At 46.3% G+C, this 27,506-nt stretch overlaps 1 protein-coding gene across 2 annotated transcripts; it reads right to left on the reverse strand.

The window, feature by feature from the left end:
• Positions 1-26: 26 nt before the first annotated feature.
• LOC115464428 (zinc finger protein 786-like) lies at positions 27-25,609 on the reverse strand. Of its 2 annotated transcripts, none has more exons than XM_030194818.1 (4): positions 25,503-25,609; positions 20,074-20,200; positions 4,282-4,383; positions 27-655 (listed from the first exon to the last, which is right to left on the reverse strand). In XM_030194818.1, the coding sequence occupies exons 1-4, from the start codon at positions 25,527-25,529 to the stop codon at positions 45-47; spliced, it is 867 nt and encodes a 288-aa protein (XP_030050678.1). In that variant the 5' UTR covers positions 25,530-25,609; the 3' UTR covers positions 27-44. The 2 variants fall into 2 exon arrangements, with proteins under 2 accessions (XP_030050678.1, XP_030050673.1); XM_030194813.1 differs by lacking the exon at positions 25,503-25,609 and adding an exon at positions 24,903-24,933.
• Positions 25,610-27,506: the final 1,897 nt, after the last annotated feature.

Genomic DNA, 27,506 nt, shown 5'->3' on the forward strand with positions numbered 1-27,506 from the left:
CTCACCTTCTGGACCCGATACTCGTCTTTCTTCTGAGTTTAATTTTACATTTCTTGTGAAGTTTTCTTCTTGGTTGAAGCTTTTGTCAAAATCGAGACCTGAAGATATTTTTTTATCGGTGTTATTTTTCTGGTCTTCATTGATAAGCTTTTCCCATATTCTATACTTAGTCTAGTTTCTTGATTATTCTTATGGTGTTGCATTAGCTCCATTTTCCTACTGAAACCTTTCCCACACTCAGAACAAGTAAAATATGTCTCTTTTATGCATGTTTTCTGTCGTCCCTGTAATTTTCCATTTTGACTGAAGGTTTTCACACTGTCTGTTGATGTAGTCGGCCTCTCTTCAGTATCTGATTTCAGAGCTACACAATCACCGAGGAATACCTTGCATACATCACATAAATATTTTTGATCTTTTGTCTGGTGTCTCTGTTCTCCCTCTCTAGAGTTGATAGTACCAGTACTATGTTCACACAGAGCAGAGCCTACTGTTGAATTTTCTAGCTTATTTTGATGTTTTCCCTTTTCTTCCCAATCAGAACAGGAAGAAGTTTCCTCTTTGACTCTTTCTGAGGAGGCCTTTTCCCCTTTAGGGTTCTCACTGAGCTTCCAGTGATGTGTCTCTGATTTACTGCTGCTAAGATCATCCTTTTCTAGATGGAAAAAAAAATAAAAACAAAGTGAACACTGGGCATTATTTTAGATGAAAGCAGTTTAATGAGTTCAGTAATACGATACCACTTTGTAAATTTGCCACTCTCATTCTCTCTCGATGCTGGGAACACAACAATTTCCAAGCTGAGAGGTGCAGATACAACATATAATCACATTCAAGTCAATATTTAAAAAGTGCCTTTTCGGACTTTCTAAATAGACATAAGAAAAGCAATGCCGAGCCATGCAATGCTCCATCGAGTGTACGATCCTGTCTCTGATGGTGGCCATTCTGGGTCATAAATGCCCGGCAGGTCCCAAAAAACAAAGGAGCCGATAGTCAAAGCAATTTAAGCCAGCAGGAACCTCTCTTCTCTAGAGCTGACCTAAATAAGGTCACTTAGCCATGCGGGTGCCGGCTCTGAATATCAGGCCAGCACCTGAATAATTTTTTGTTCGGTTTAAAAAAATAATAAAAGCCCCCGAGCCCCCTCCCGTCTCAATGTCCCCTCTTTCCTTCCCTCCCCTCCCCCGTGCACTGACACTCCTCCTCCGCAAGACCCTCCACTCCCGCCTCCCCCACAACAGTGAAGGTAAGCCCCACTCCCTTGCTCCTGCCCCTTGCGGCACCTTGGTAAAATGGCTGCCCGACCTCTCGTAGCAGCTCATGGTACTTTGTGTCTTAATGTGCAGGGGGGGCAACATCAACTTCAAACCCCCCCCCTCCTCCAAAACAACCCCCCAAAATGGACCCCAAAATGAGACTTTTGTTTATATGAAAATGTTATGTGAAGATGTTGTTAAGCTCACGATGATCTGGCAGTGCACTTCACCGGGCTGAAGTTTTAGACAGTCTGCAGTTACTTTGAATTCCAGCGTGGATGTCCTGTTTCCTGACATGATGGAGCAATGAAAGCTTTCTGAAGCTAAGTGACATTTTGGGGGGTTGTTTTGGAGGAGGGGAGGTTGAAGTTGATGTTTGCCCCTTTGTTTTTTCTTTTTGTTCCCCTTTTTTTCTGGATAGATAATTGTTTTGGATTGCTGGTGGCCTTTTTTCTCCATTTGGAGGCAGCATGCCAGCTTGAACTGGGTTTTTTGAATTTGGGGATTTTTCCCTTTTTCTACTGTTTATGTGCATTATTGTACCTTCACACCTTTTTTTGGGGGGGGGGGGGGAGGGGTTTTTTTTAACCAGCAATTTTTCTCCCTTTGTAGGGGAATTTTTTTATGCTGGTTCTTTTTTCTCCTCTTACCTCATATTTCTGACCAATGATATTACTGGACTCCCGCGTTTGATAGTGGCATATTTATCACTTTATGTGTTGGTCCTATCAGGAAATTTGAGGTCATGTTTATTTAATAATTCATTTAAGGGTAGCTTCCTTGTGAATTAGGTGCTAGAACTGTAAAAATTATTTTCAAACTACATTTTTTTTGGATTTGCATAGTATACTACTTACAATATCAACCCAATACATAATAGAACATTTTAATTGACGGTGTAGGGTATAAGCAAAGTTGGAACATGTAGATAGGTAAGAGAGTAAGAGGAGTTAGAAAATAAGGTGACTAATTTAAAGAAAGGTGCACATGAGCTCAGAGAGATGGTTAGGCTTATCAGCCAAGCTACACTAATCTGCAAAGTCTGAAGTCACCTCAATCAATTACTAGTACAATCAACATAGACAATAGTCAACCAAAGGTAAATCCAAAAGGTGGATCAGCTACTAATGCCTGGAGCTCACTGATTCTGCAAGCTGAAGTGACTGCCACCAAAAATGAGAACTTCCAGGTCAGGTGGCAGAAATCATGTGGCTTAAAAGGAGCTTTCATCCGCTGGGTAAGGACAACATTGAGATCCCATGGCACTGTTGTGGCCTCGAAGAAAGGTTTTAGTAAAAGCAAGCTCCTCATAAAGCAAACAACTGTTGGCTAAACAGTGATGGGCTGACCTTCGACATGGTAATCAGCTCCAATTACAGAGGTGGTCTTCAGATCTGACTTTGACAGGTGTAGAAGATATTCAAGCAGTTTTTCTAGGGGTAACAAGTGCACCACCACCCCAGCCCCTCCCCTAAAAGAATGGCTTTTAGGAATGAGATTAGGTGATGACTTGGGAGGGGTGAAAAGAGGGTTTCAGAATTTAGGTGAAAGTATGGGGACTTCACGATTGAATGAGACTTCAGGACGGTGGGAGAGCAAACTGAAAGACTTGAGTGGGGATACAGGGATTAGATGATAATGAGGGAAGAAGGGCAAGAAAACGGAGTAGAGCATGGGTAGGGGCATAGTAGATGAGCTGGGGTATTTGAAACAGCTATAAAAATGCAGGGTGGCATGGATAAATGAAGGACAAAGAGTCTGGAAAGGAGGTGAGAGACAGAGGAAAGGGATAAGTCTGAAGGAATGAGAGAAGGTGGAGGTAGGGAGAAGGTGAAAGGGGTAGGTGAAGCTAAATAGAGGACAGGAGCTGGAGGTCAAGGAAAGGATGAGGGACATGGAAGGGAGCTAGGGTTGGTGAAGGGATGAGAAGCAAAATGAAGGTGACTGAAGGCTTCGGAGGCAGCTATTTGGAAATGGAAGAATAAAAGACAGAGGAGCAATAACAGTCTGGGGGAGGAGTAAGAGAAAGAAAGAGTTGGGTTGACAGAGGAGTAAGAGTGGGAGAGTAAAAGCTAGTGTGAAGTGGAATCTAGCTATGAGTGGGTAGAGAGGCAGAGAAGATAGAAGGTGAAAAGAAAAGAAGGGAAAATCAATCTCAGACACAGATGTAGGTAAGGAGCGGAATACAAGAAAAATGGAGAAAAAAAAAGACGTAGAATTTCTGACAAGCAACAAAAGCAAAGTTCTTTGCGATTAGAAAATGACAGCCATGAGACAGTGGCCATGGCCATTGGCTGTCAGACAGGAAACAGGAAATGACATCAGTGAGGGCGGGACACGGGCATGCGGCAGATGGAAAGCCTGCAGGTCTAGCGCAAGCAGTAAGAATGAATTGCTGCAGGAGCTGAGGATGCATGCATGGTACACCGGGGGAAAGGACGGGGTTCAGAGACAGAAACACAGATGCCGGGACACCATGGTGAAGAGGAGGGGAGATGCGAGGTAGATGAAAAATAAGTGTATTTAAAAAAATATCTCCGGGAAGATATTTTGGGGGGGGGGGGGGGGTGGAAGGGACCATCCAATTTACCTCTGGGCCCATCCAAAATACTGAGTCTGGCAACGCCTCTGGGCTTATGGCCTAGAGGCCGGAACAAGGACATTAGGCTTGATTACGGCAGTAGACCAAAAGACCAGTGCATCGGGGAGCTAAGGCTGGTACTGGTCCTAAGCTTAACACCTTAATATTTTCTGGAGCTAGAGAAATACTGGAAAGTTCCAGCTGAGCAACAGCCTATATCCTAGTGTTGTCATTGGAAATCTCAGGCAGCTTTCTACCTCCATCTGCTGGTAGGAAAGGGACACAACCCACTTGAACAGATTGATGTGGCTAGGACACTAAGAAATACTCCATCTGTATGTTACTCTTACTCTGTAGGATACTGATTATTACTCACTTGTATCATGTAATATATTTCCAATTAGTCTGTACAGTATTAATTTGCTATTAGCAAGCACTCACCTGTGTATCTCTTTCCTGACTTCTCTGAATCCCAGACATGAGGCTCTTGCTCTTGTTTCATTCTTGATAATACTTCGGGATTGATGCTTTCATGGTCTGTGCCTAGGAATTACAAAGAAAATTGAGGCTTATTAACTGCACAGCAGTAATTGGAGGGGGAAGTTCTTTAACTGTCATCCATCATAAAGCTGAGGAATCTGAGAATCATTGTATCTTGAACAGCAGAAAAAGTGAGAAAGAGGTACGTTCTGTCTTTACCAAGTATTACTTATACTAGGCTTGACATTCAGTTTAAACCAGAGTGAAGACTCAGAACTCTTGAACTAAACTCTTTTCTTTAATGCAATAATCAAACAAGGAAAATTAACTTACAGTTCAGACGTGCTGGACAAGAGTTTTTGACTTACAAACTGGGGAGTCTGTTCTCAGTCAGCAACTCGCTGACTGGTAATGCTGTTTATTGTTTAGATTGGTGAAATCTTAATAAAATCACAGTATCTTGAAGATATCATACAACAGAATACAGTATAGGTGGTTCCACTTTACAGAGGAGACATGCTGCAAACTGACTTTTACAGACCTTATGGAGAGAGAGAGGGGGGGGGGGGCAACTTGCCCAGGATGCACAGAGAACAAAGCAAGCCAATAGAAAGAGTCCCAGAAGACACAGGGAGCTGAACATGTGCTCAGAGTTGCCAGATGGGCGGTTTTGCCGCCCAATTGGGCGGTTTTCCGCAACCCGCCGCGGGAAACATTTGCCCGCGGCGGGTTGCGGTTTTTTGGGCTTGTTTTTTTTTCTGTGCGGCTTTTGGGCGGTTTTTCGGCCAGCGGGGGGTGGGGCTAATGGCAACAGAGGCGGGGTTTGATGACATATTGGGCGGGGCTGATGACGGTGGGGGCGGGGCTGATGACGGTGGGGGCGGGGCTGATGACGGTGGGGGCGGGGCTGATGACGGAAGTGGTGGGGCTGATGACGGTGGGGGCGGGGTTGATGACGGAAGGGGCGGGGTTGATGACGGCAGGGGTGGGGTGATGACGGAAGGGGTGGGGGTGATGACGTCGGGGGTGGGGTGTGTGCGGTTTTTGGGCGGGTTTTGGGTGGGAATTTTTTTTTTTATATGGCAACACTGCATGTGCTCAGAAAGAGCTGGTTACAAAGAACAACAGATTACAGGGATTTACAGTTCAAGGGCACAACCCAATGCCTCCATTCAAATGGAGGCAGAACAAGATAAATAACCGGCACAAAGGAGATGATAATATGTCCCTACAAATCACTGCTACAACCTCATCAGGGGTTCCGAGATCAGCTCTGCAGAAAAGACAGAAGTTGAAAGACAAATGATGTTCATAGAGCAAACATTGGTTTTTTTTAAACACTGACTGTCAGCAGCAAAGTTAGACCTGGATATTCAATGTCAGGCTATGTCTGGGAATTGGAACTCAATATATGAGTGAGTGAAAATACCCAGATTATGCGGGTATGGGAAACATTCAGTGCTGTACCATACAGAGCTAAACAGTCAAAGTTAGGGCTGCTATTTATACGGACTTACTTGCCTGGTTAGCTACGCAGACACTAGTACGTATCTTCTGGGACCACCCTGATTCCACTCTGGACCGCCCCTCAAATGGCAGGTTTCAGCATGGCCAGTTACAGCCAATATTCAGCAGCATTGCCTAGTTAATAGCATTCGAATTAAAAGTTGCCATACTGGGTCAGACTGAAGGTCCATCAAGCCCAGTATCCCGCTTCCAACAGTGGCCAATACAAGAGTAAAACAGATTTTATACTACTTATCCCAGAAATAAGCAATGGATTTTCCGAAATCCTTCTAAATAACGGCTTATGGACTTTTCTTTTAGGAAATTATCCAAACCTTTTTTTTAGACCCTGCTAAGCTAACTGCTTTTACCACATTCTGTGGCAAAGATATTCCAGAGTTTAATTACACACCGAGTAAAGAAATATTTGCTCTGATTTGTTTTAAATTTATTACTTAGGATTCTCAACTCATCCTATGGGCTCTGGCAAGAAGGAAATGGACGTGGTCCCCTGGCCTTCTGGGAGGTGGAGAAAGGAGCAGGTTAAAAAGCTGGAAGCGGGAGGATCACGTGGTGCTATGAGCTAAGCGGCAGCAGGTTGCTTGGGCTCCCGAACCCTCACCCGCAAAATACATAAATTAAGGATTGCACACGAAGTGTCCTTTCGCACCGAAGCGTGTGAACACCACATGGATAAATATCTGCGTAGTACGCCCGCGATCAAGGCACCGAAGACCACGAAAAAAGAGAAAAACAAAGCCGCGATCGGCGAAAACAAAATGGCGGACGGCGCACATGGGGCGCCGGTGGTGTTCTCAGAAGCGCAGCTAGAACAACTTACTTCTGCGATGACTAGAGCGTGGGAGCCGAAATGGGCAGCGCTAGATAGAAAACTGGAAGGGATCCAAACCGCGCTAGCAGGCCTGCAAACTCGCGTGAGCGACGCCGAAGTGCGTATAGCAGCGATGGAAGATGAGACACGTGCATATGGGCCGGATATCACTAGTCTACAACAGCAGATGGACACGCATACCTCCAAGTTGGAAGACTTGGAGAACCGCTCACGCAGAAATAATATTAGACTGGTGGGACTCCCGGAATCGCTCCCGGAACGTAATCTGGAGGTATGGCTGGAAACATGGCTAGCGAAAGAATTGGCTTTAACAGACTCTATGGGGCCAGTGGTGGTGGAGCGGGCCCACCGAGTGGGGAGAAAGATGGAGGCGCAGGGAAGACCCCGAGTGGTGGTAGCAAAGCTGTTAAACTATAGACACAAACAGGAAATTTTACAGGGCTTTCGTATGAAGAGAGAGACTTTTAAGTATAATGGGAAGAACGTTTTGATCTTCCAAGATTTCTCAGCAGAGGTACAAGCCAAACGTAAACACTTCCACCCTCTGTGCACTGCGCTAATTAACAAAAAAATTCGTTTTGCCTTACAATATCCAGCACAATTAAAGGTGCAGCTGCAAGACCAGTGGCATACATTTCCAACAGTGGAGGCTGCGAGGAAATTCCTCCGGGACAAAGATATCACGGGAACAGGGCAAGAATCTGATAACAGGCCCTGAAATAGAAGGGGTGCAGAGTTTGGACTGTGAGTAGAGCGAAAAGCAATCCACACATATGGAACATGAAGGGTGGGGGGCAGTAGCCGGAAAGCGTGATACAGTTCCATAGCTAGGTGAGGCCTAGAATATGGAAAAGGGGATAGATAGCAGGAAGCATGGGCGGGTGGGAATGGGGGGGGGGAAGGGCGGTTGGAAGGGGGAGTTATCATGTATCACCAGATTAACTGTGCATAGAAGATGGAGATATGTGGAATTAGCAGATGTAGGTACACATGCAGGAGCCCAAGGGTTGGTCGCGGAGGCAGTTTTAGGAGCATCATGCCAGTACGGATAATAACGTGGAATGTGGGGGGGATTAGCACCCCCACGAAACGTTATAAGATCTTGCAAGCACTGCGTAGACATAAAGCAGATATAGCGTGTCTGCAGGAAACACGGCTGAATGGCCAAGAACATGCTAAACTGAAAAAGACTTGGGTGGGAGAGTGTTATGCAGTGGATGCGCAGGGGAGGAGGGGGGGCCTGGCGGTCCTGACTAAAAAAGGACTTCCGTGTAAAATAGAGGTGTTAGCCCAGGGTGGGCAGGGGAGATATCTTATTTTAAAGATTTGGATACAAGGAGTGGAATTTTTGCTGGTAAATGTATATGGCCCGAATGAGTACATACCCGGCTTCTATGCGGCCTTAGGAAGCGCCTGTTTACAGTATAAAATGGCGAAACTGATGGTGGTTGGGGATTTTAATATGGTTTCGGACCCTGAGATAGATACCTCGAGCCCCACCTCACCACACTATCAAGGCCAAAGGCGCAAAGATTTCAGTGCTTTTCGGAAGCTGTTGGGGTTGGTGGATGTCTGGAGAACATTACACCCTGGGGATAGAGAATACACACATAGATCACGGGCACATGGTACACTAGCCCGGTTAGATTATATACTGTTAGAATCCTCCATGTTTCCCTGGGTGCGGGCCACAGAGGTGGGTCCGGAGGAAGTCTCTGACCATGCGCTGGTGTGGCTGGATATGGCTGTCCCGGCGGATAGGGAGGGGGGGAAGGGATGGCGGTTCCCGGCATATCTACAAGGAGATGCGCGCTTTCAGACATATCTACAGGAGAAGTGGGACACATATTTTAATACTAATGGGGTTCATGAAGAAACACAACCGGTGCTGTTTTGGAGTGCTTCCAAGGCAGTGATACGGGGAGATATTATTGCATATTGTAGCGCCCGGCGTAAGCGACAACAAGCTAGTATCCTACACCTAGAGAAGCAATTTCAGAGAGCTAGACGCCCACACATGCGCAGACCCACACCTGAGTCTTTAGAAAGAGTGCGGGCAGTCCAGATAGCGTTGAACACTCTCCTGCATGAGAGAGAGACACGATCCGCTATATATTACAAATATAAGCTAAGTAGATTTGGAAATAAAGCGGGACCCTTGTTGGTAAAAGTGATCAAGAATTGGGGGGGGTCTAGGGCCATAGTAGCGGTCAGGAATCAGGCGGGGTCCTTGGTACACTCTAGAGAGGAAATTGCACGAATATTTGATGAGCATTATGCCAAACTATATACAGATGGGGCCTTAAGTGAAACACAAATAATAGAACAATACTTGAGGAAAGCTGGCCTGGACAGGCTAACTGAAGAAGAACAAGAAGGTTTGAACGCTCCTTTGACCTTAGAGGAACTGAAAAGAGTGATTAAGGGGTTAAAGCTTAGGTCAGCTCCAGGCCCGGATGGGTATACGGGGGAATATTATAAAATGCTGGCCCCAGAAGCGTTGGCCTCCTTGTTGGAGTACTATGAGGGTGTAATAGATACGGGCCAATTCCCTGCATATGCAAACCAGGCTCTAATTACATTAATTCCCAAGCCGGGCAGGTCACCAGATAGTGCAGACGCATACAGGCCGATTTCACTACTAAATGTAGATATTAAAATCTTAGCCAAAGTGATGGCTGAAAGATTAGCTGACTGCCTACCTCGATTGATAGGTACTGAACAGGTGGGGTTTGTGAGAGGTCGGCAATCTACACAAAATGTTCGCAGATTGCTTATGGCAATGGCGGTATGCACAGAGACAGCTGAGCCGGCTTGGATATTAAGCCTAGACGCGGAAAAAGCGTTTGATCGGGTGCAATGGGGCTATCTATTTCAGGCGCTTGAACATATGGGTATTACTAGCAAATTTCTAGACATAATTAGGGTTCTCTACTGTCACCCCACAGCGCGAGTGTTAGTTAATGGTATGAAAGGTAAGGAATTCGAAATAAAGCGGGGCACAAGGCAGGGATGCCCCCTCTCTCCCCTGTTGTTTGTGCTGGCATTGGAGCCTCTGCTGCGCACGCTGAAGGCGGAACAGAAAGTAGAGGGGGTCCAGGTGGGGGAGCGGTCAATTAAAGTGCTGGCATATGCGGATGACCTATTGCTAACGTTGACCAACCCGCAGAGATCTACAAAGGTTCTATTAGAACGTATTAGACAGTATGGTCATATCTCAGGATTTAAGTTAAATTTATCAAAATCAGTGGTGCTGCAGGTGGGGGGAGAGGGAGAGGGTGGAGCAGGGGGGGGGCAGATACCTTTCCAGGTAGCTCAAGGTACATTCAAATATTTGGGAGTCTGGGTTTCTGCAGAACGTAAAGAACTCTATGACCTTAACATACAAAGACTGCTAACGGATACTAGAAATAGCCTGCAAACGTGGACAACACTGCCTCTCTCTTTGCTGGGCAGAATAGCCCTATACAATATGGTAATGGCCCCGAGGTGGCTATATGTTTTACAAACAATGCCGTTATACTTGAAGAAGAAGGATGAGGAAAAATTGGATAGAACGATTCAACATTACTTATGGCGGGGCAAAAAAGCTCGCTTGCCGATGAAGGTGTTGTGCGTACCAGGGGAGTATGGAGGATTAGGACTTTTGAGTGTGAGGTACTTCAATGTGGCCTGTGGAATGAGAAATATAAACGATTGGTTCCGCGGAATAAGTGACTTTTCAGATACTGCTGTGGAACTGAGCTTAGCTTCAGGGACTCATTTTAGCAATTACTTGCACTCGACTGGGGCACCCGTACCACAGGTCTTGCAACGATCCCTAATTATGAGGACAGCGGCAGCAACCTGGAAATGGGTTAGCAGGATGCATCATTTTTCGACAAAGATCTCGCCATATTTGCCCATTTGTGACAACCTGGCCTTTAGACCGGGCAGTATGTATGGGACATTCAGGAAATGGAAAAAGCGGGGACTGGAGTACTTACTGCAGGTGCTGACCCGGGAAGGGCACATGAAATCGTTTGAGGTCCTGAAAACAGAGCACGGTCTTCTTGAAAGGGAGCGATTCCATTATGAACAGTTAAAGCATTATGTGATGTCTCTGCCCTGGGAGCACCTGGCGGAAGATGCTCAGGAGGAACTTGCGTCGGCTTTCTCCCTGGGGGCCCAACATAAAGTGCCACTTTCCCATCACCACAGGCACATAAAAGACACTATGCCAGAACCGGATTATAAGACTTTATCCCAACAGTGGACAGCAGATTTGGAAACGGAGGTTACACCAGCTTTGGTGCGGTCTCATGTGTTATCAGTCAGAAAAGTGACGTATCAGTCTGCACATTGGGAATTACAGTACAAATTTGCTTTTCGGTTGCATATCCCCCCTAGAAGAGCGTTCTACATGGGTCTGTCACCCTGGGGGGAATGCCCGAAGTGTGGAGCGGAAGGCGCCAATTTGGGACACATGTTCTGGACATGCAAAAGCATACAGGGATTCTGGAAAGCTATTATAAACTATGTTAATGACATCTGGCATCAACGTTGGAACTATGATCCGGTCCTGTTGTTTGGACAACCCCAATTGAGGCAGCCCCTGGTGAAGGGTTTTACAGCGTTTGTGACAAGATCGGTAATAGTTGGCAAACAGACTATCTTATTGGAGTGGCTGACCACTAAAGTACCCTCTCTGCAACAGTGGCGTTCGAAAATGTTGTTGATGATGCGGGTAGAGAGGGTAGAGATTGTCAACTTTGAATCACGGACAGGGGAAAAATTCCAACAATTGTGGGCGCCCCTGTGGAATACATTAACTCCATCTGCACGAAGTTATTTGTTGAATGTATGAACATTGTGATATTAATATAAGGGAAGGGGAAGGGAGGGGGGGAGTGGGGGGGGGGGAAAGGGGAGAAAATGTAAAAACTCCATTTTTGCAACAAAACAGTTCTGTTATTGTGTATTTGGTTTGAATAAAGATGATTTAAACATAAATTTATTACTTAGTAGCTTCATATCAGCAGGCAGACAGCTCGGTGGGATTTAACCAGGCTGGAGCTTCTCCAGGCCCATGGTTTCCAGTTATTTCTGGGCAAAATAAGATGTCCCTCAAATCCACAGAAAAGGCAGGAAAATATATGACAGATCTAGAGCACAGAAAGAGTTCCAGAAGCTTGGGGAGGGACTCAAGTCTTTGGTTCAGACTGCAGCTTTTTCTGAAGTTATTTCTACATATGGGAAGGGAGAGGAAAGACCTACATAAAATAAGTGGCTTGAAGCTTGGGTAAAGAAGAAGGTATGAGATACATAGGAGGATAGGGTAGTACAATGAAAAATAACAGGCTGTACTGTAATGATGGGCTACATCTTTCTGTACGAAACAAGAGGAACAACCCTCACGAAACCATGAGAAGTACAAACAAAACAGTGAGGTGTACGTATTTTAAGGCAACCCCAAAAAAGATTTCATTGTTATCCTCCCTGGATCCACCTCACTGTTTTCTTTGCACTACATATTTCTGTGACAGGAAAAAGGAAATTCCAGATGTGAAGCACTTCAAAGTAGACACTCTTCTCAAGATTTGCAAGCCCTGATGTTTGAGGAAAACTTGGATATTGTTGCTATCACAGAGACATGGTTCAATGATTCCCATGAAAAGGATGTGACCATACCAGGCTATAATCTTTTTAGAAGGACAGAGAGGGCCGAAGAGGTAGAGACAGTGGCGTACCAAGGGGGGGCGGTGGGGGCGGTCCGCCCCGGGTGCACGCCGTTGGGGGGGTGCTGCGGCACGCGCCTGTCAGCTGAGTTCGCTGACTTCGCTAACTTCGCTGCAGCTCCCTCTGCCCCGGAACAGGTTACTTCCTGTTCCGGCTGGGGCAGAGGGAGCTGCAGCGAAGTTAGCGAAGTCAGCGAACTCAGCTGACAAGCGCGCGCCGCGGCACCCCCCCAGCATCTTGCACCCGGGGGGGGGGGTGTCATTTCGCCAGGGGGGGGGGCGCATCGGCGCTCCGCCCCGGGTGTCATGCCGGCTAGGATCGCCACTGGGTAGAGAAGTGGCACTGTATGTGAAAAACCATATCAGAGCGGCCAAAATGCACAGAACTTGGGGAAAGGAAGAAGCTATATGAATCATCCTGAAAAGAGAAGATGGAAACTGTATCTACATGGATTTTATCTACAGACCTCTGGCACAAATGGAGAAGCTGGACAGAATCTGACAGAAGATATCCATAAGCTTGGTATGAAACGGGAGGAGCTATTGCTGGGAGACGTCAACTTGCCTGATGTGGATTGGAACATCCCGTCGGCAGAAGCAGAGAGATCATAGATGCTTGTCAAAGGGCTTTACTCAGACAAATGGTGATGGAATCCATGGGAGAAGAGTCAATGCAGGATATAATGCACATATGGAGGAAGTGTTTCCAACATCCGAGTAGGTGCCCACCTAAGCAATAGTATTCATCACACGATATGATTTGATATAAGAGCAAAAGCAGACTGCAGACGCATAAAACTCCAAGTACTGGATTTCAGACGTACTGATTTTGATAAAATGAGGGAATACCTGAAGGCACTGGTATGCGTAGGTGAAGTGGAAGCGCAGTGGTCCAAGCTGAAAGCTGCTATAAATAGGGCAATAGGCCTTTCTACAAGGAAAGTAAACAAAAGCAAGAGAAACAGGAAGCCTACATGGTTCCCCAAACAAGTGGCTGAAAAAATAAGGACAAAAGAAGCTGTGTTCAAGAAATACAGAGGAACCAAACAAGAGGATCACGGAAAAGATTACTGGATTAAACTCAAAGAAGTGGAGTGGCCTAGTGGTTAGGGTGGCGGACTTTGGTCCTGGGGAACTGAGGAACTGATTTCGATTCCCACTTCAGGCACAGGCAGCTCCTTGTGAATCTGGGCAAGTCACTTAACCCTCCATTGTCCCTTGTAAGCCGCATTGAGCCTGCCATGAGTAGGAAAGTGCAGGGTACAAATGTAACAAAAATAAAATAGATACTATTGGAGATTCTACATGGAATGTTGCTATTCCACTAGCAACATTCCATGTAGAAGGCTGCGCAGGCTTCTGTTTCTGTGAGTCTGACGTCCTGCACGTATGTGCAGGACGTCAGACTCACAGAAGCAGAAGCCTGCGCGGCCACATTGGTGATCTGCAAGGGCCGACTTCTAGTGGAATAGCAACATTCCATGTAGAATCTCAAATAGTAGCAACAGTGGAGGAGTGGCCTAGTGGTTAGGGTGGTGGACTTTGGTCCTGGGGAACTGAGGAACTGGGTTCGATTCCCACTTCAGGCACAGGCAGCTCCTTGTGACTCTGGGCAAGTCACTTAACCCTCCATTACCTGCTGCATTGAGCCTGCCATGAGTGGGAAAGCGCGGGGTACAAATGTAACAAAAAAAAAAAAAAAAAGAGGGAAATACGGCTAGCAAAAGCGCAGGCAGAGGAAAAAATGGCTAAAGATGTAAAGAGAGGTAACTAGAACTTTTTCAGATATGTTGGGGAAAGGAGAAAAGCTAGGAATGGAATTGCAAGACTGAAAGATTCTAAGAATGGATATGTGGAGAGAGATAAGGATAAAGTGAACGTGCTAAACAAATACTTTCTCTTCGGTGTTCACAGAAGAAAATCCGAGAGAAGGACTGCGTTCAGCTGCCAAGGGTATATCTGGGAATGGAGTGGAGATTGCGCTGTTCACGGAAGAAAGCGTTTATAAAAACAGCTTAGCATAAGTATTGCCATACTGGGCCAGACCGAAGGTCCATCAAGCCCAGCATCCTGTTTCCAAAAGTGGCCAATCCAGGTTACAAGTACCTGGAAAGATCCCAAAACAGTACAATACATTGTATGCTGCTTATCCTAGAAATAAGAAGGATTTTCCCCAAGCTCATTTTAATAATGGTTTATGGATTTTTCTTTTAGGAAGCAATCCAAACCTTTCTTAAACTGCGCTAACTGCTTTTACTACGTTCTCTGGCAATGAATTCCAGAGCTTAATTACACATTGAGTGAAGAAATATTTTCTCTGATTCGTATTAAATTTACTACTTTGTAGCTTCATCGCATGCCCCCTAGTCCTAGTATTTTTGGAAAGAGTAAACAAGTGATTGACGTCTACCCATTCCAGTCCACTCATTATTTTATAGACCTCTATCATATCTCCCCTCAGCTGTCTCTTCTCCAAGCTGAAGAGCCCTAGACGCTTCAGCCTTTCCTCATAGGGAAGTCGTCCCATCCCCATTATCATGTATTAGCTCTAGAATTACCAGTTATCCAAGTAACAGATTTTCGTCACCCTTCTCTGTACCTTTTCTAATTCCACTATATCTTTTTTTGAGATGCAGCGACCAGAATCGCACACAATATTCGAGGTGCGGTCGCACTATGGAGCGATACAAAGGCAAAACATCGAGACAGCTCCCGTTGGTTGTGCATAATGCTATTATAAAGAATGGTTTTTTGAACACTGACAAGAGACTATTTTTTCACCTAAGCAAGCTTTTTATGCAGAATATACACCTTCCCCACTATGAGCTAAATGTGGAGCATACTCTCAGGGCCTGTGAAAATAGTCAAAGGTTTTGGCGCAGGATACTGTCCTTTGTTGAGAGTTTAATTCATCAACAGCTAAAACTATCGCCACAGGGCCTATTATTTGGGAACGGATCACTGTGGGTCTCTTACTAAGGGGAAGGTGCTACTTTTTACATAAAGCTAGTGTTGTGGGCATGAAATATATACTACAACTTTGGTGTCCAGATACTGCGCCATCTTTTTGGCAATGGCGTAATGTTATTCATACATTGACTTCAACATAAGGCAGAGTAAAAATATACTTCACAAATTATATATATCATCAAAAGAGACAATCCTAGCTTGTATATAATTGTGTCAATACATATTTTTATGGATTTAAAGGAGCTTAGCTTAGGGATCAAGTGGTGAATAAACTTTCATACCCCATTTGACCGCCCCAAATCTGTCACCAGCCCCTAGTATTAAATCTTAATCTTCTTAAATTGTTAAACTTGATACTCTTAGTAAGATTCAACTATCATCTCAAATCTTTCACTTTTTTTGTAATATGGTAAGTCACTTAACTTTCAATGAATAAAGTCGGCTGGGGGGGGGGGGGGGGGGTTCTTCAATCCGACATGTTGCATGTTTCGCCGACTAGCCGCTTTTTCAAGGACCACCTGTAGGTATCCAGAGGTACTTAGCTGTCAGAACACTACTAAATAGCAATTATTCTGGACTCGTGTCTAGGGGAGCGTACCTCTTTAGCCCAATTTATTTATTTATTTATTTATTTACATCAATTTATATACCGTATCTTATTGCTACTGCAAGACAGAACGGTTTACAATTTATAACAAAAAAAAAAGCAGTACAATAAGTACAAATTGGACAAACATTAGAACTCCAATCATTACAGGAAAGCACAGCAAACCCAACAAACTAGCTACATAAGATGAAAACAATATAACTCATGATTAATACACAGGAGAACACTGCAGATACAAAATTAAATACATAATATAATCTACACAGACAGATAATACAGTTTTGACTTAGTATATATTACAGATGCCCATTTATAACCTTTCTTCCATTATTCTAAATTCTGATCTACATACTCGATAAAGTAGAAGGTTTTCAAAAGTTTCCGAAAATGAAAGTAAGATTTCTCAAGTCTGATCTCTTTTGGAAGGCCATTCCAAAGAGAGGGAGACAGATAGAAAAAAGCCGAATTCCGTGTAGATTCCCATCTAGCCCTAGCAAGAGGAGGAATCACTAACCTGTTATCTGTCAGGGATCTAAGGGTTCGTGACTAACTAGTTGTTGTAAAAAAAAGGAACAATGCCACAGATGGAATATATATTATTATTTATTAAGTAAAGAAATATATATATATATATATAAATAGTTCTGAAGCAAATGAAAAGCAAAATACAAAATAACTTGCTATAAAAATAGATTATCACCCAAAATATACATAATGGAATATGATTATCCTAATGGACTAACTAAATGAGTGATTACACAACCAATCACAATACTGATATCCTAATGATTAGCATGCGAAGTTACACCACACGTCCAAATGCAAAATACCGTTAGCAGCTAAATTCATAGACCATAAGTCATGACATAAAACCCATCTGTCACAGACAAAGCAAAGAACTAATTAACCCCATGACCACAAGTAGTAAATCCTGTTATCTCACCCTGCAGTCTGTGGCAGACTTCTAATGGTAAAGAAGCGGATTCCTCCTCTTAGACTCCAGCTGACGCTGCAGCGAGTCTCTCAGTCCAGGAATTACGTCTGAGATCTGTCTTCTGGACACATAGTAACATAGTAGATGACGGCAGAAAAAGACCTGCACGGTCCATCCAGTCTGCCCAACAAGATAAACTCATATGTGCTACTTTTTGTGTATACCTTACCTTGATTTGTACCTGTCCTTTTCAGGGCACAGACCGTATAAGTCTGCCCAGCACTATCCCCGCCTCCCAACCACCAGCCCCGCCTCCCACCACCGGTTCTGGCACAGACCGTATAAGTCTGGCCAGCACTATCCTCTCCTCCCAACCACCAGCCCCTCCTCCCACCACCGGCTCTGGCACAGACCATGTATGTCTGCCCAGCACTATCCCCGCCTCCCAACCACCAGCCCCGCCTCCCACCACCGGTTCTGGCACAGACCGTATAAGTCTGGCCAGCACTATCCTCTCCTCCCAACCACCAGCCCCTCCTCCCACCACCGGCTCTGGCACAGACCATGTATGTCTGCCCAGCACTATCCCCGCCTCCCAACCACCAGCCCCTTCTCCCATCACTGGCTCTGGCACAAACCGTATAAGTCTGCCCAGCACTATCCCCGCCTCCAAACCACCAGTCCCGCCTCCCACCACCGGCTTTGGCACAGAACGTATAAGTCTGCCCAACACTATCCCCGCCTCCCAACCACCAGCCCTGCCACCCAATCTCGGCTAAGCTCCTGAGGATCCATTCCTTCTGAACAGGATTCCTTATGTTTATCCCACACGTTTGAATTCCGTTACCGTTTTCTTTTCCACCACCTCCCGCGGGAGGGCATTCCCTGTGTCTTCTGGACACAGATTACACAGTCATAAGTAAGGCCGTAAACTGTAGCTGAGCGAACCTTGTGAATTTGTTACAAGGTAGGCAGTTCATTGGTGTTTAGGAAAATCAGTCTCTGGCTATTCAGAGCCTTCTATCCACCTGCAAGTCTTCTGGTTGGCTCCTCTCTTCTTTTATCTTCAGTCCAAACTTTTGGTATCCAAGGGTCAGATGATACCTGTGGACCAATCACAGATGGTGTAATCACGTCCAGCCAGCTTCATGGACAGGAAGAGAGTCTTTGTTGTAGCCATGAAACTGTTCTGTTATCGAAGCAAACCTCCCTGTCTGCTCACATACACCTGGAGCCATGTGTCTCTCTCCTCCAATCTTCCCAGGAGATAGCAGCCAGTTTGCAACACAGGATATGTCCTTGGATGAAATCATCATGCTATGCTCAGCAGTAATGTTCCTTTGACAAAGCTGGTTACTGATGCCAAAAGCTGTAAAATCCATATCCTATATAATAAAACTCACCCTCAACATTCTGAGGACACTGACGTCACTGTCAGTTCCTCCGGGCACTTCCTTCCGGTTCGAAGGGTTCGTGGTGGTGAAGCCACCGAAATCACTGTGTTGGGGCCCCGCCCTCGCGTCAAACGTGATGACGTCGAGGGCGGAGCTATGGCGTCAGTGGCTTCACAACCAACGACTCAGCACATTAAAGGTGGCGTTGGCATGCGTTGACGAGGTCCGCAACAATGGCGGTCAGTGCCTTCACAACACCGAAGGGGTGAGCGGGGTGGGGGGGGGTTCGGGAGGAAAACCTTGCTAGCACCCGTTTCATTTGCGCCAGAAACGGGCATGTTTTACTAGTTGTTATAATAATGGCTGTATAGGCCGAGACCAGCAAAGGTGAGATCTCAGGTAAATACTCCTACACACCCCCACCCCCAAAATTTCAACGCCTTCCATATATGCCGACAGCACTGCTCTAATTTTTTGACACAATTATATTCATACGTTGACCGCATGGGAGGTCTGAGATGCTTGCCTCATTGTGAAATGCAAAAAGTGGTTTGGGCTGATTTGGGAATCATGTATTCAAAGTCTTGCTCCATGATTCTGAATGATCTCCAATTGTAACATAGTTGTGAACAAGCACATTGCTGTTCTAATCATAACCACCTCCCCCCCCCCCTAATATTCAGCTGTATTTGATCAGCCAGGATCAGCACCTGGTCAATTAAATGCAGGATAACCAGCTAGCGACTGGCCAGTTTTATCGGGCAATATAACCGGTTATCCGCCAATTTTTAAAGCCAGACTGGCCAAGTTTGGCCATGTGAAACTCTGGAATATCTTTGGCCGGTCTGACTTTAACGGGCCAGTGCTGAATATCGGCTTGGCCGGTTAAAGTCTGGCAAGCCAAAGTTAAACCGGATCTTCAGTGTTGGCCACCATAAATGTCCCAGCACCGAGTATCAGCTCTCAGTTAGCTAGTCTAACTCCCGCAGTCTGAAAATCAGCCTCACAGTTTAGGGAGGGAGGATGGAGTTAGGGGACTAGGATATAGGAATTCAGAGACGGGCGAGGCTGGGATTGGGGGGGGGGGGGATCATAAGAGTTAGAACTCTCTCCTTCCTTAATGGTATGCTCTTACACTGGGTGGGATATTATATAGGGTGTATTATAATTCTGAAAGGTGGATGTTTTATGACCGTATCTCTTATTTTTATGACAATTGGAGGGGTGGGGGGATGAAAATGTAAAAACTGATGACAATTCCTTTCTAAGGGGTTTTCTGGAGTACTCACGGCTATGTGTATTCTTGTACACTGCTACTGACTGTTATGTTGCTTTTGTTCTTGGATAAGTCATCAATAAAAATTGTTAAACATAAAACTAGTTTCAGTGTCATTAGCTGACGAGAGGCTTATGAGGCTTATGAACACAGCGCCACACTTTTGATTAGATTTAAAAGTTGCTTCAATGTCATCTGTTGTTTTGCCAGGCCCTGATTATCTGTGTCCCTCCCCCTGGCTTTCAGCCTTGCTCCGAGAACTGGAAGAGGATGTCTCTGATTTAAAAGGAAGAAAACTGGTAAGACACACAGGGTAGTCTAAAGATTCCTCAGTCCTGGATCTAACACTGCCTTCCTCAGATAGAAAGCAGGGTTGAAATAAGGTATAATCATACTTGGAAGTTTCTGGACTACAGGAGGTACATGTAATGTCTCAAATTACTTGTATTAAATCAGCCCCTCTGTCTGCTAAAAATGCAGAGAATGCAGTTCTTACCTAGTGAGATCAGGGTCTCATAATTCTCCTTCATCACCTCCCTGTAAAGCTCCTTCTGGCCTTCATCCAAATACTCCCACTGCTCCTGGGAGAAATAGACAGCGATATCCTCAAACGTCACTGGCACCTGAAACACAAACCAGAAACCAACTTGGTGACAGGTGGAGGAGCTCAGAATGCATTAGAGTTCAGCTGACTTTATTCTCCTAACATTATATCATGGAAAATTGGTCCCCAGGACTCTTTCTTCTCAGAAATTACCAGATTTGTTCCCTCATGTGTGGCCCTAGATTCAGTTTCCTCTAGGGTTCAGAAGCCTAACTAGGAGAAGATTCTCTAAAGGCAAAGACACAGGATATCAAATGTCACTGCCTGGAGAAATCAGTCTGTAAGGAAATTATAAATTTAAGTTTGCTACAACTGAACGGCCTGAGATTAATGAAGAGAGGAATTCAGCTGGTATTTTCAGGTGTATCTCATAGCGCCATAACTCACCAGCTATTGCAGCGCTGCGTATGCCTTGTAGCGCTATAGAAATGCTAAATAGTAGTAGTAGTAGTAGTAGACAGATGGGTGCCATCAGCAGGGTAAGATGAAGGAAACAGGAAGAGACGTAGCCTGCTGGTGGCACCTTATCAATATATATAAATGGCGAGTGTCGTACTCACTCGCAAATGCGCAGTAGAGACCCTCTCTGCCCCGCCCCCGCGTCAATACGTGATGACGAGGGCGGAACAGAGAGGGTCTCTACTGCGCATTTGCGAGGGACACCGCCGTCGCTAACGCTCCCCCCACCCGGAGTCGCCGCCGCCGCCACCTCCTTCCACCCGGTCGGGCCCTCGCTCCGCTATTGAAACAGCGAGGGCACTCAGCACACAGCTCTGCTGAGCTGCCTTCGGCCTTTCTTCTTCTTCTCTGCCTGTGTCCCGCCCTCGACGACGTTACGTCACACGAGGGCGGGACACAGGCAGAGAAGAAGGAAGGCCACGGCAGCTCAGCAGTAGAGCCGTGTGCTGCGTGCCCTCGCTGTTTCAATAGCGGAGCGAGGGCCCGACCGGGTGGAAGGTGGGTGGCAACGGCTCCGGGGGGGGGGGGGGGGGACGAACTCGGAGGGGGAGCGGCAGCGGCAAACTCGGCGGCGGGGTGGGGGGGCCTTTCAACCTCCCCCCTCCTATACTAGCCCGTTTTTACGGGCTGAACGGCTAGTATTGATAGAAAATTACATAGAAAAATGTAGGTAGATAAAGACCACAGGGCCCTTACCTGTGCTACTACTACTACTACTTAACACTTCTAAAGCGCTACTAGGGTTACGCAGCCCTGTACAGTTTAACAAAGAAGGACAGTCCCTGCTCAAAGGAGCTTACAATCTAAAGGACAAAATGTGCAGTCAATCAAATTGGGGCAGTCTAGATATCCTGAATAGAGGTATAATGGTGGTTAGGTGCCGAAGGCGACATTGAAGAGGTGGGCTTTGAGCAAGGATTTGAAGATGGGCAGGGAGGGGGCTCGGCGTATGGGCTCAGGAAGTTTATTCCAAGCATAGGGAGAGGCGAGGCAGAAAGGGCGGCGCCTGGAGTTGGCGGTGCTGGAAAAGGGTACTGAGAGGAGGGATTTGTCCTGTGAGCAGAGGTTTCGGGAAGGAGCGTAAGGGGAGATAAGGGTAGAGAGGTAATGAGGGGCTGCAGATTGAGTGCATTTGTAGGTTAGTAGGAGAAGCTTGAACTGTATGCGGTGCCTGATCGGAAGCCAGTGAAGTGACTTGAGGAGAGGGGTGATATGAGCATATCGGTCCAGGCGGAAGATAAACGTCAAAGTCCACAGGCCTCCTTTTTTCATGCTATGTGGAGTTATCTATTTGGATTTTTTGGAAGCTACTTTTCAGCTTTTTCTCGAGAGTGGTGGGACAAATATTATTCTGCTCTCCTGTAGGTACCCTTCTGGATCAGAGTGGGGAATTCGGTCTGCGAGGGGCGGGTAAATGATTGTTGATAAGCAAGGCATACAATGTGGGGGAAAATGTATTTTACAAGCATGGGTTGGACCTCAGCTAACCTCGTTGTGGTCTTGGAGGGTTCAATTGCGTACTGTAATGTTGATGGAACTACCTAGCCCTAATTGCGCCTTTAAGAGAAGAAAATCATTTTTGTATGTCTGCGGTAAGCATGGTAGGGGGACGCCGACCTCTAGAGAGCACCACAAGCCATGCTTAGCGCCACCAGGAGGCTCACGGTTCAAGCCCCAGCTGCAGGCAGCTCACAGTCCTCACCTGCCTGCCCTCAGCTTCCCACAACAACCCTCCTTTCCTTCTTGCCGCCCTGTGTTTAAAACTTTTATTTTACCTCTAGTCACAGTGGCGGCAGTGAAAGCAGCAGGCTTGCCTCCAGCCTTCCCTTCCCTCTCAATGTCCAGCCCTCCTCTGATGTCAGTTCCTGTTTCCACAAGGACGGGACACTGAGAGGCAAGGGAAGGCTGGAGGCGAGCCTTCTGCTTTCACTGCCGCCACTGTGACTTGAGGTAAAATAAAAGTTTTAAACGCAGGGCAGCAGGAAGGAAAGGAGGGCTGTTGTGGGAAGCTGAGGGCGGGCAGGTGGGGCTGGGGTTGGAACTGGAACTCGGGGGCTGAAAAGGGGGGCAGGTGGGGGCTGTGGTGAGTCACTGGACGGTACCTGGTCAAAATAGCTCTGACAAAATGGCCCCAACAAAGTAGCCCTGACAAAAAAGCTCCTGACATAATAGTCCCTGACATAACAGCCACTGTCAAAACGGCCTACCCACAATACTACTACTACTACTACTTATCAGTTCTAAAGCGCTACTAGACATACGCAGCGCTGTACACTTGAACATGAAGAGACAGTCCCTGCTCGACAGAGCTTACAATCTAATTAGGACAGACAAACAGGACAAACAAGAGATAAGGGAATATTAAAGTGAGGATGATAAAATAAGGGTTCTGAACAAAGTGAATAAGGGTTAGGAGTTAAAAGGAGCATCAAAAAGGTGGGCTTTTAGCTTAGATTTGAAGACGGCAAGAGATGGAGCTTGACGTACCGGCTCAGGAAGTCTATTCTAGGGATATGGTGCAGCAAGATAAAAGGAACGGAGTCTGGAGTTAGCAGTGGAGAAGGGTGCAGATAAGAGAGATGTACCCAGTGAATGGAGTTCTCGGGGATGAATGTAGGGAGAGATGAGAGTGGAGAGGTACTGAGGAGCTGCAGAGTGAATGCACTTATAGGTCAATAAGAGGAGTTTGCACTGTATGCAGAAACAGATAGGAAGCCAGTGAAGTGACTTGAGGAAAGGGCTAATTTGAGCATAACGACACTGGCGGAATATTAGTCGTGCAGCAGAATTTTGAACAGATTGAAGAGGAGAGAGATGGCTAAGTGGGAGACCTGTAAGAAGCAAGTTGCAATAGTCTAAGCAAGAGGTGATAAGAGTGTGGATGAGGGTTCTGGTAGTGTGCTCAGAAAGGAAAGGGCGAATATTGCTGATATTATAGAGAAAGAAACGACAGGTTTTAGCAGTCTGCTGAATATGTGCAGAGAAGGAGAGGGAGGAGTTGAAGATGACCCCAAGGTTACGAGCTGATGAGACAGGAAGGATGAGAGTGTTATCCACAGAAATAGAGAATGGGGGAGGAGGAGAGGTTGGTTTAGGGAGAAAGATGAGAAGCTCAGTCTTGGTCATGTTTAGTTTCAGATGGCGCTGAGACATCCAGCCAGCAATGTCAGACAGGCAGGCTGATACTTTGGCCTGGATTTCGGCTGAGATTTCTGGTGTGGAGAGGTAGATCTGGGAGTCATCAGCGTAAAGATGATACTGAAAACCATGGGATGAGATCAGAGTACCAAGGGAAGAAGTATAGATGGAGAAAAGAAGAGGTCCCAGGACAGATCCCTGAGGTACACCAACTGACAGTGGGATAGAAGTAGAAGAGGATCCACTAGAGTATACACTAAAGGTACGCTGGGAGAGATAAGAAGAAAACCATGAAAGAACAGAACCCTGAAATCCAAATGACGACAGCGTAACAAGGAGTAGGCTGTGATCAACAATGTCAAAAACAGCAGATAGATCAAGAAGGATGAGGATAGAATAGAGACCTTTGGATCTGGCCAGGAACAGATCATTGGAAACTTTAGCAAGCGCTGTTTCAGTTTGAATGACGGGGGCGAAAGCCAGATTGAAGTGGATCAAGAATAGCTTGAGATGAAAGAAAGTCAAGGCAACGGCGGTGAACAAGCACGTTCAAGTATCTTGGATAGGAAAGGGAGGAGGGAGATGGGTCGATAGTTGGAAGGACAGGTAGGATCCAATGAAGGTTTTTTTAAGGAGTGGTGTGACTACAGCATCAGGAACAGTCACAGTGGACAGTGAAAGATTGAGGATATGACAGATAAAAGGGGTGACAGTAGGAGAGATAGTGTTAAGTAGATGGGTGGGAATAGGATCAGAGGAACAGATAGTTTCGAGGAGGAAATAAGATATGTAGTTTCCTCTTCAGTGATTTCAGAAAAGGAAGAAAAGCAGGCAGGGGTTGAAGGGTTGAGAGAATGGACTAAGGGAAGGAGAGGTGGAGGTGACCTGGTTGAGAATTTAAGTTATAGGAAGCAAAAACGAAAAGCATCATAAAGCCATAAGAGAACCAGGAAGAAGAGCTTGAGGAGCTGCAAGGAATAAAGACCAGGACTTTCTTCTCTGCAGACCCAGGAAAGGATTGAGCAGTGCCAGGCTCATTTCTTCTTCTGCTTTTGTATCAGAGGTTGCATGACATTGCCTGGTACTGCATCCCCTGCTGCCCACCTCCTGCCAGTCTCTCCTACCTGCTGAGCACAAAGCCCTGCAGCCATTCTCCTGCCCTGGCTCCCTCTTTGCTGGCTCAGGAGCAGCAGTCCTGTGAAGGGAGGGGAACCAGGAAGAAGAACTTTCTTTTTCGTCTGCTTGCTCCATGCACCATGTGTGTATCAGAGGTTGCATGACATTGCCTGGCACTGCATCCCCTGCTGCCCACCTCCTGCCAGTCTCCTACCTGCTCAGCACAAAGCCCTGCAGCCATTCTCCTGCCCTTCTCCACAGCACCATTTCCAGCCCCTGTGAAGGAAGGGGAACCAGGAAGAAGAACTTTCTTTTTCATCTGCTTGCTCCATGCACCATGTGCGTATCAGAGGTTGCATGACATTGCCTGGCACTGCATCCCCTGCTGCCCACCTCCTGCCAGTCTCCTACCTGCTCAGCACAAAGCCCTGCAGCCATTCTCCTGCCCTTCTCCACAGCACCATTTCCAGCCCCTGTGAAGGAAGGGGAACCAGGAAGAAGAACTTTCTTTTTCATCTGCTTGCTCCATGCACCATGTGCGTATTAGAGGTTGCATGACATTGCCTGGCACTGCATCCCCTGCTGCCCACCTCCTGCCAGTCTCCTACCTGCTCAGCACAAAGCCCTGCAGCCATTCTCCTGCCTTTCTCCACAGTGCGATTTCTAACCCTGGCTCCCTCTTTGCTGGTTCAGTACATGCACTGCTCAGCTTCTAATGGCAGATAGAGAGAAAGGGGAGGGTCCGGGTACAGGGAGGGAGGGTACAATCTGGGACAGATCAGAGAGAAGAGAAGCAGGAGAGAGAGAAGAGGGAGGGAGGTTGGGGAGAGCCGCCTCTGCCTGCTGCCATCTCCTGGACCCTCCCAGCACAGCACTAACATCATAGGAGCTGATCCTGTATACTATCCCAGACTTAGTCCATGGATCTTATCAGAGCTGCCAAGTTACCCATTCCAGGAGGGAGACTTTTTGGCCAGTCCTGGATTTCTGCTAACCTCACCCAGGTGCATTATGGGACAGGCAGCAATGATTTCAATGGATAGAATCATGGACTACAAATTAATTAATTTATTTCTTAGGATTTATTTACAGCCTTTTTGAAGGAATTCACTCAAGATAGTGTACAGTAAGAAAAGAACAAACATGAGCAATAGGCAATTACAGCTGTGAAAATATTCAAATAACAATACAAAGTATGGCATAGTATACTACTTACAATGTCAACACAAATAATAGAACATTTTAATTGATAGTACTACTAAACATAGTAACATAGTAGATGACGGCAGAAAAAGACCAGCACGGTCCATCTAGTCTGCCCACGATAAACTCATATGTGTATACCTTACCTTGATTTGTACCTGTCTTTTTCAGGGCACAGACCGTATAAGTCTGTCCAGCAGTATTTCCCACCTCCCAACCACCAGTCCCGGCTCCCATCACCAGCTCCGGCACAGACCCCGTATAAGTCTGCCCTCCCCTATCCTAGCCTCTCAACCACCAACCCCTCTTCACCCCGCCACCCAATTTCAGCTAAGCTTCTGTGGATCCATTCCTTCTGCACAGGATTCCTTTATGCCTATCCCACGCATGTTTGAATTCCGTTACCGTTTTAATCTCCACCACCTCCCGCGGGAGGGCATTCCAAGCGTTCACCACCCTCTCCGTGAAGAAATACTTCCTGACATCTTTTCTGAGTCTGCCCCCCTTCAATCTCATTTCATGTCCTCTCGTTCTACCGCCTTCCCATCTCCGGAAAAGATTTGTTTGCGGATTAATACCTTTCAAATATTTGAACGTCTGTATCATATCACCCCTGTTCCTCCTTTCCTCCAGAGTATACATGTTCAGGTCAGCAAGTCTCTCTTCATACGTCTTGGAACGCAACTCCCATACCATCCTCGTAGCTTTTCTTTGCACCGCTTCCATTTTTTTAACATCCTTTGCAAGGTACGGCCTCCAAAACTGAACACAATACTCCAGGTGGGGCCTCACCAAAGTCTTATACAGGGGCATTAAAACCTCCTTTCTTCTGCTGGTCACACCTCTCTCTATACAGCCTAGCAACCTTCTCGCTACGGCCACCACCTTGTCGCACTGTTTCATCGCCTTCAGGTCCTCAGATACTATCACCCCAAGATCCCTCTCCCCGTCCGTGTCTATCAGGGTCTCCCCACCTAACACATAGGCCTCCCTTGGATTTCTACTCCCTAAGTGCATCACTTTGCATTTCTTCGCATTGAATTTTAATTGCCAAACGTTAGACCATTCTTCCAGCTTCTTCAGATCTTTTTTCATGTTTTCCACTCCCTCCGGGGTGTCCACTCTGTTGCAAATCTTGGTGTCATCCGCAAAAAGGCAAACTTTACCTTCTAACCCTTCGGCAATGTCACTCACAAATATATTGAACAGAATGGGCCCCAGCACCGATCCCTGAGGCACTCCACTACTCACCTTTCCCTCCTCCGAGCGAACTCCATTTACCACCACCCTCTGGCGTCTGCCCGTCAACCAGTTCCTAATGCAGTTCACCACTTCGGGTCCTATCTTCAGCCCTTCTAGTTTATTCAAGAGCCTCCTGTGGGGAACTGTGTCAAAAGCCTTGCTGAAAT

Source organism: Microcaecilia unicolor, chromosome 1 (assembly GCF_901765095.1).
Source record: "Microcaecilia unicolor chromosome 1, aMicUni1.1, whole genome shotgun sequence".
Lineage (NCBI taxonomy): Eukaryota > Metazoa > Chordata > Amphibia > Gymnophiona > Siphonopidae > Microcaecilia > Microcaecilia unicolor.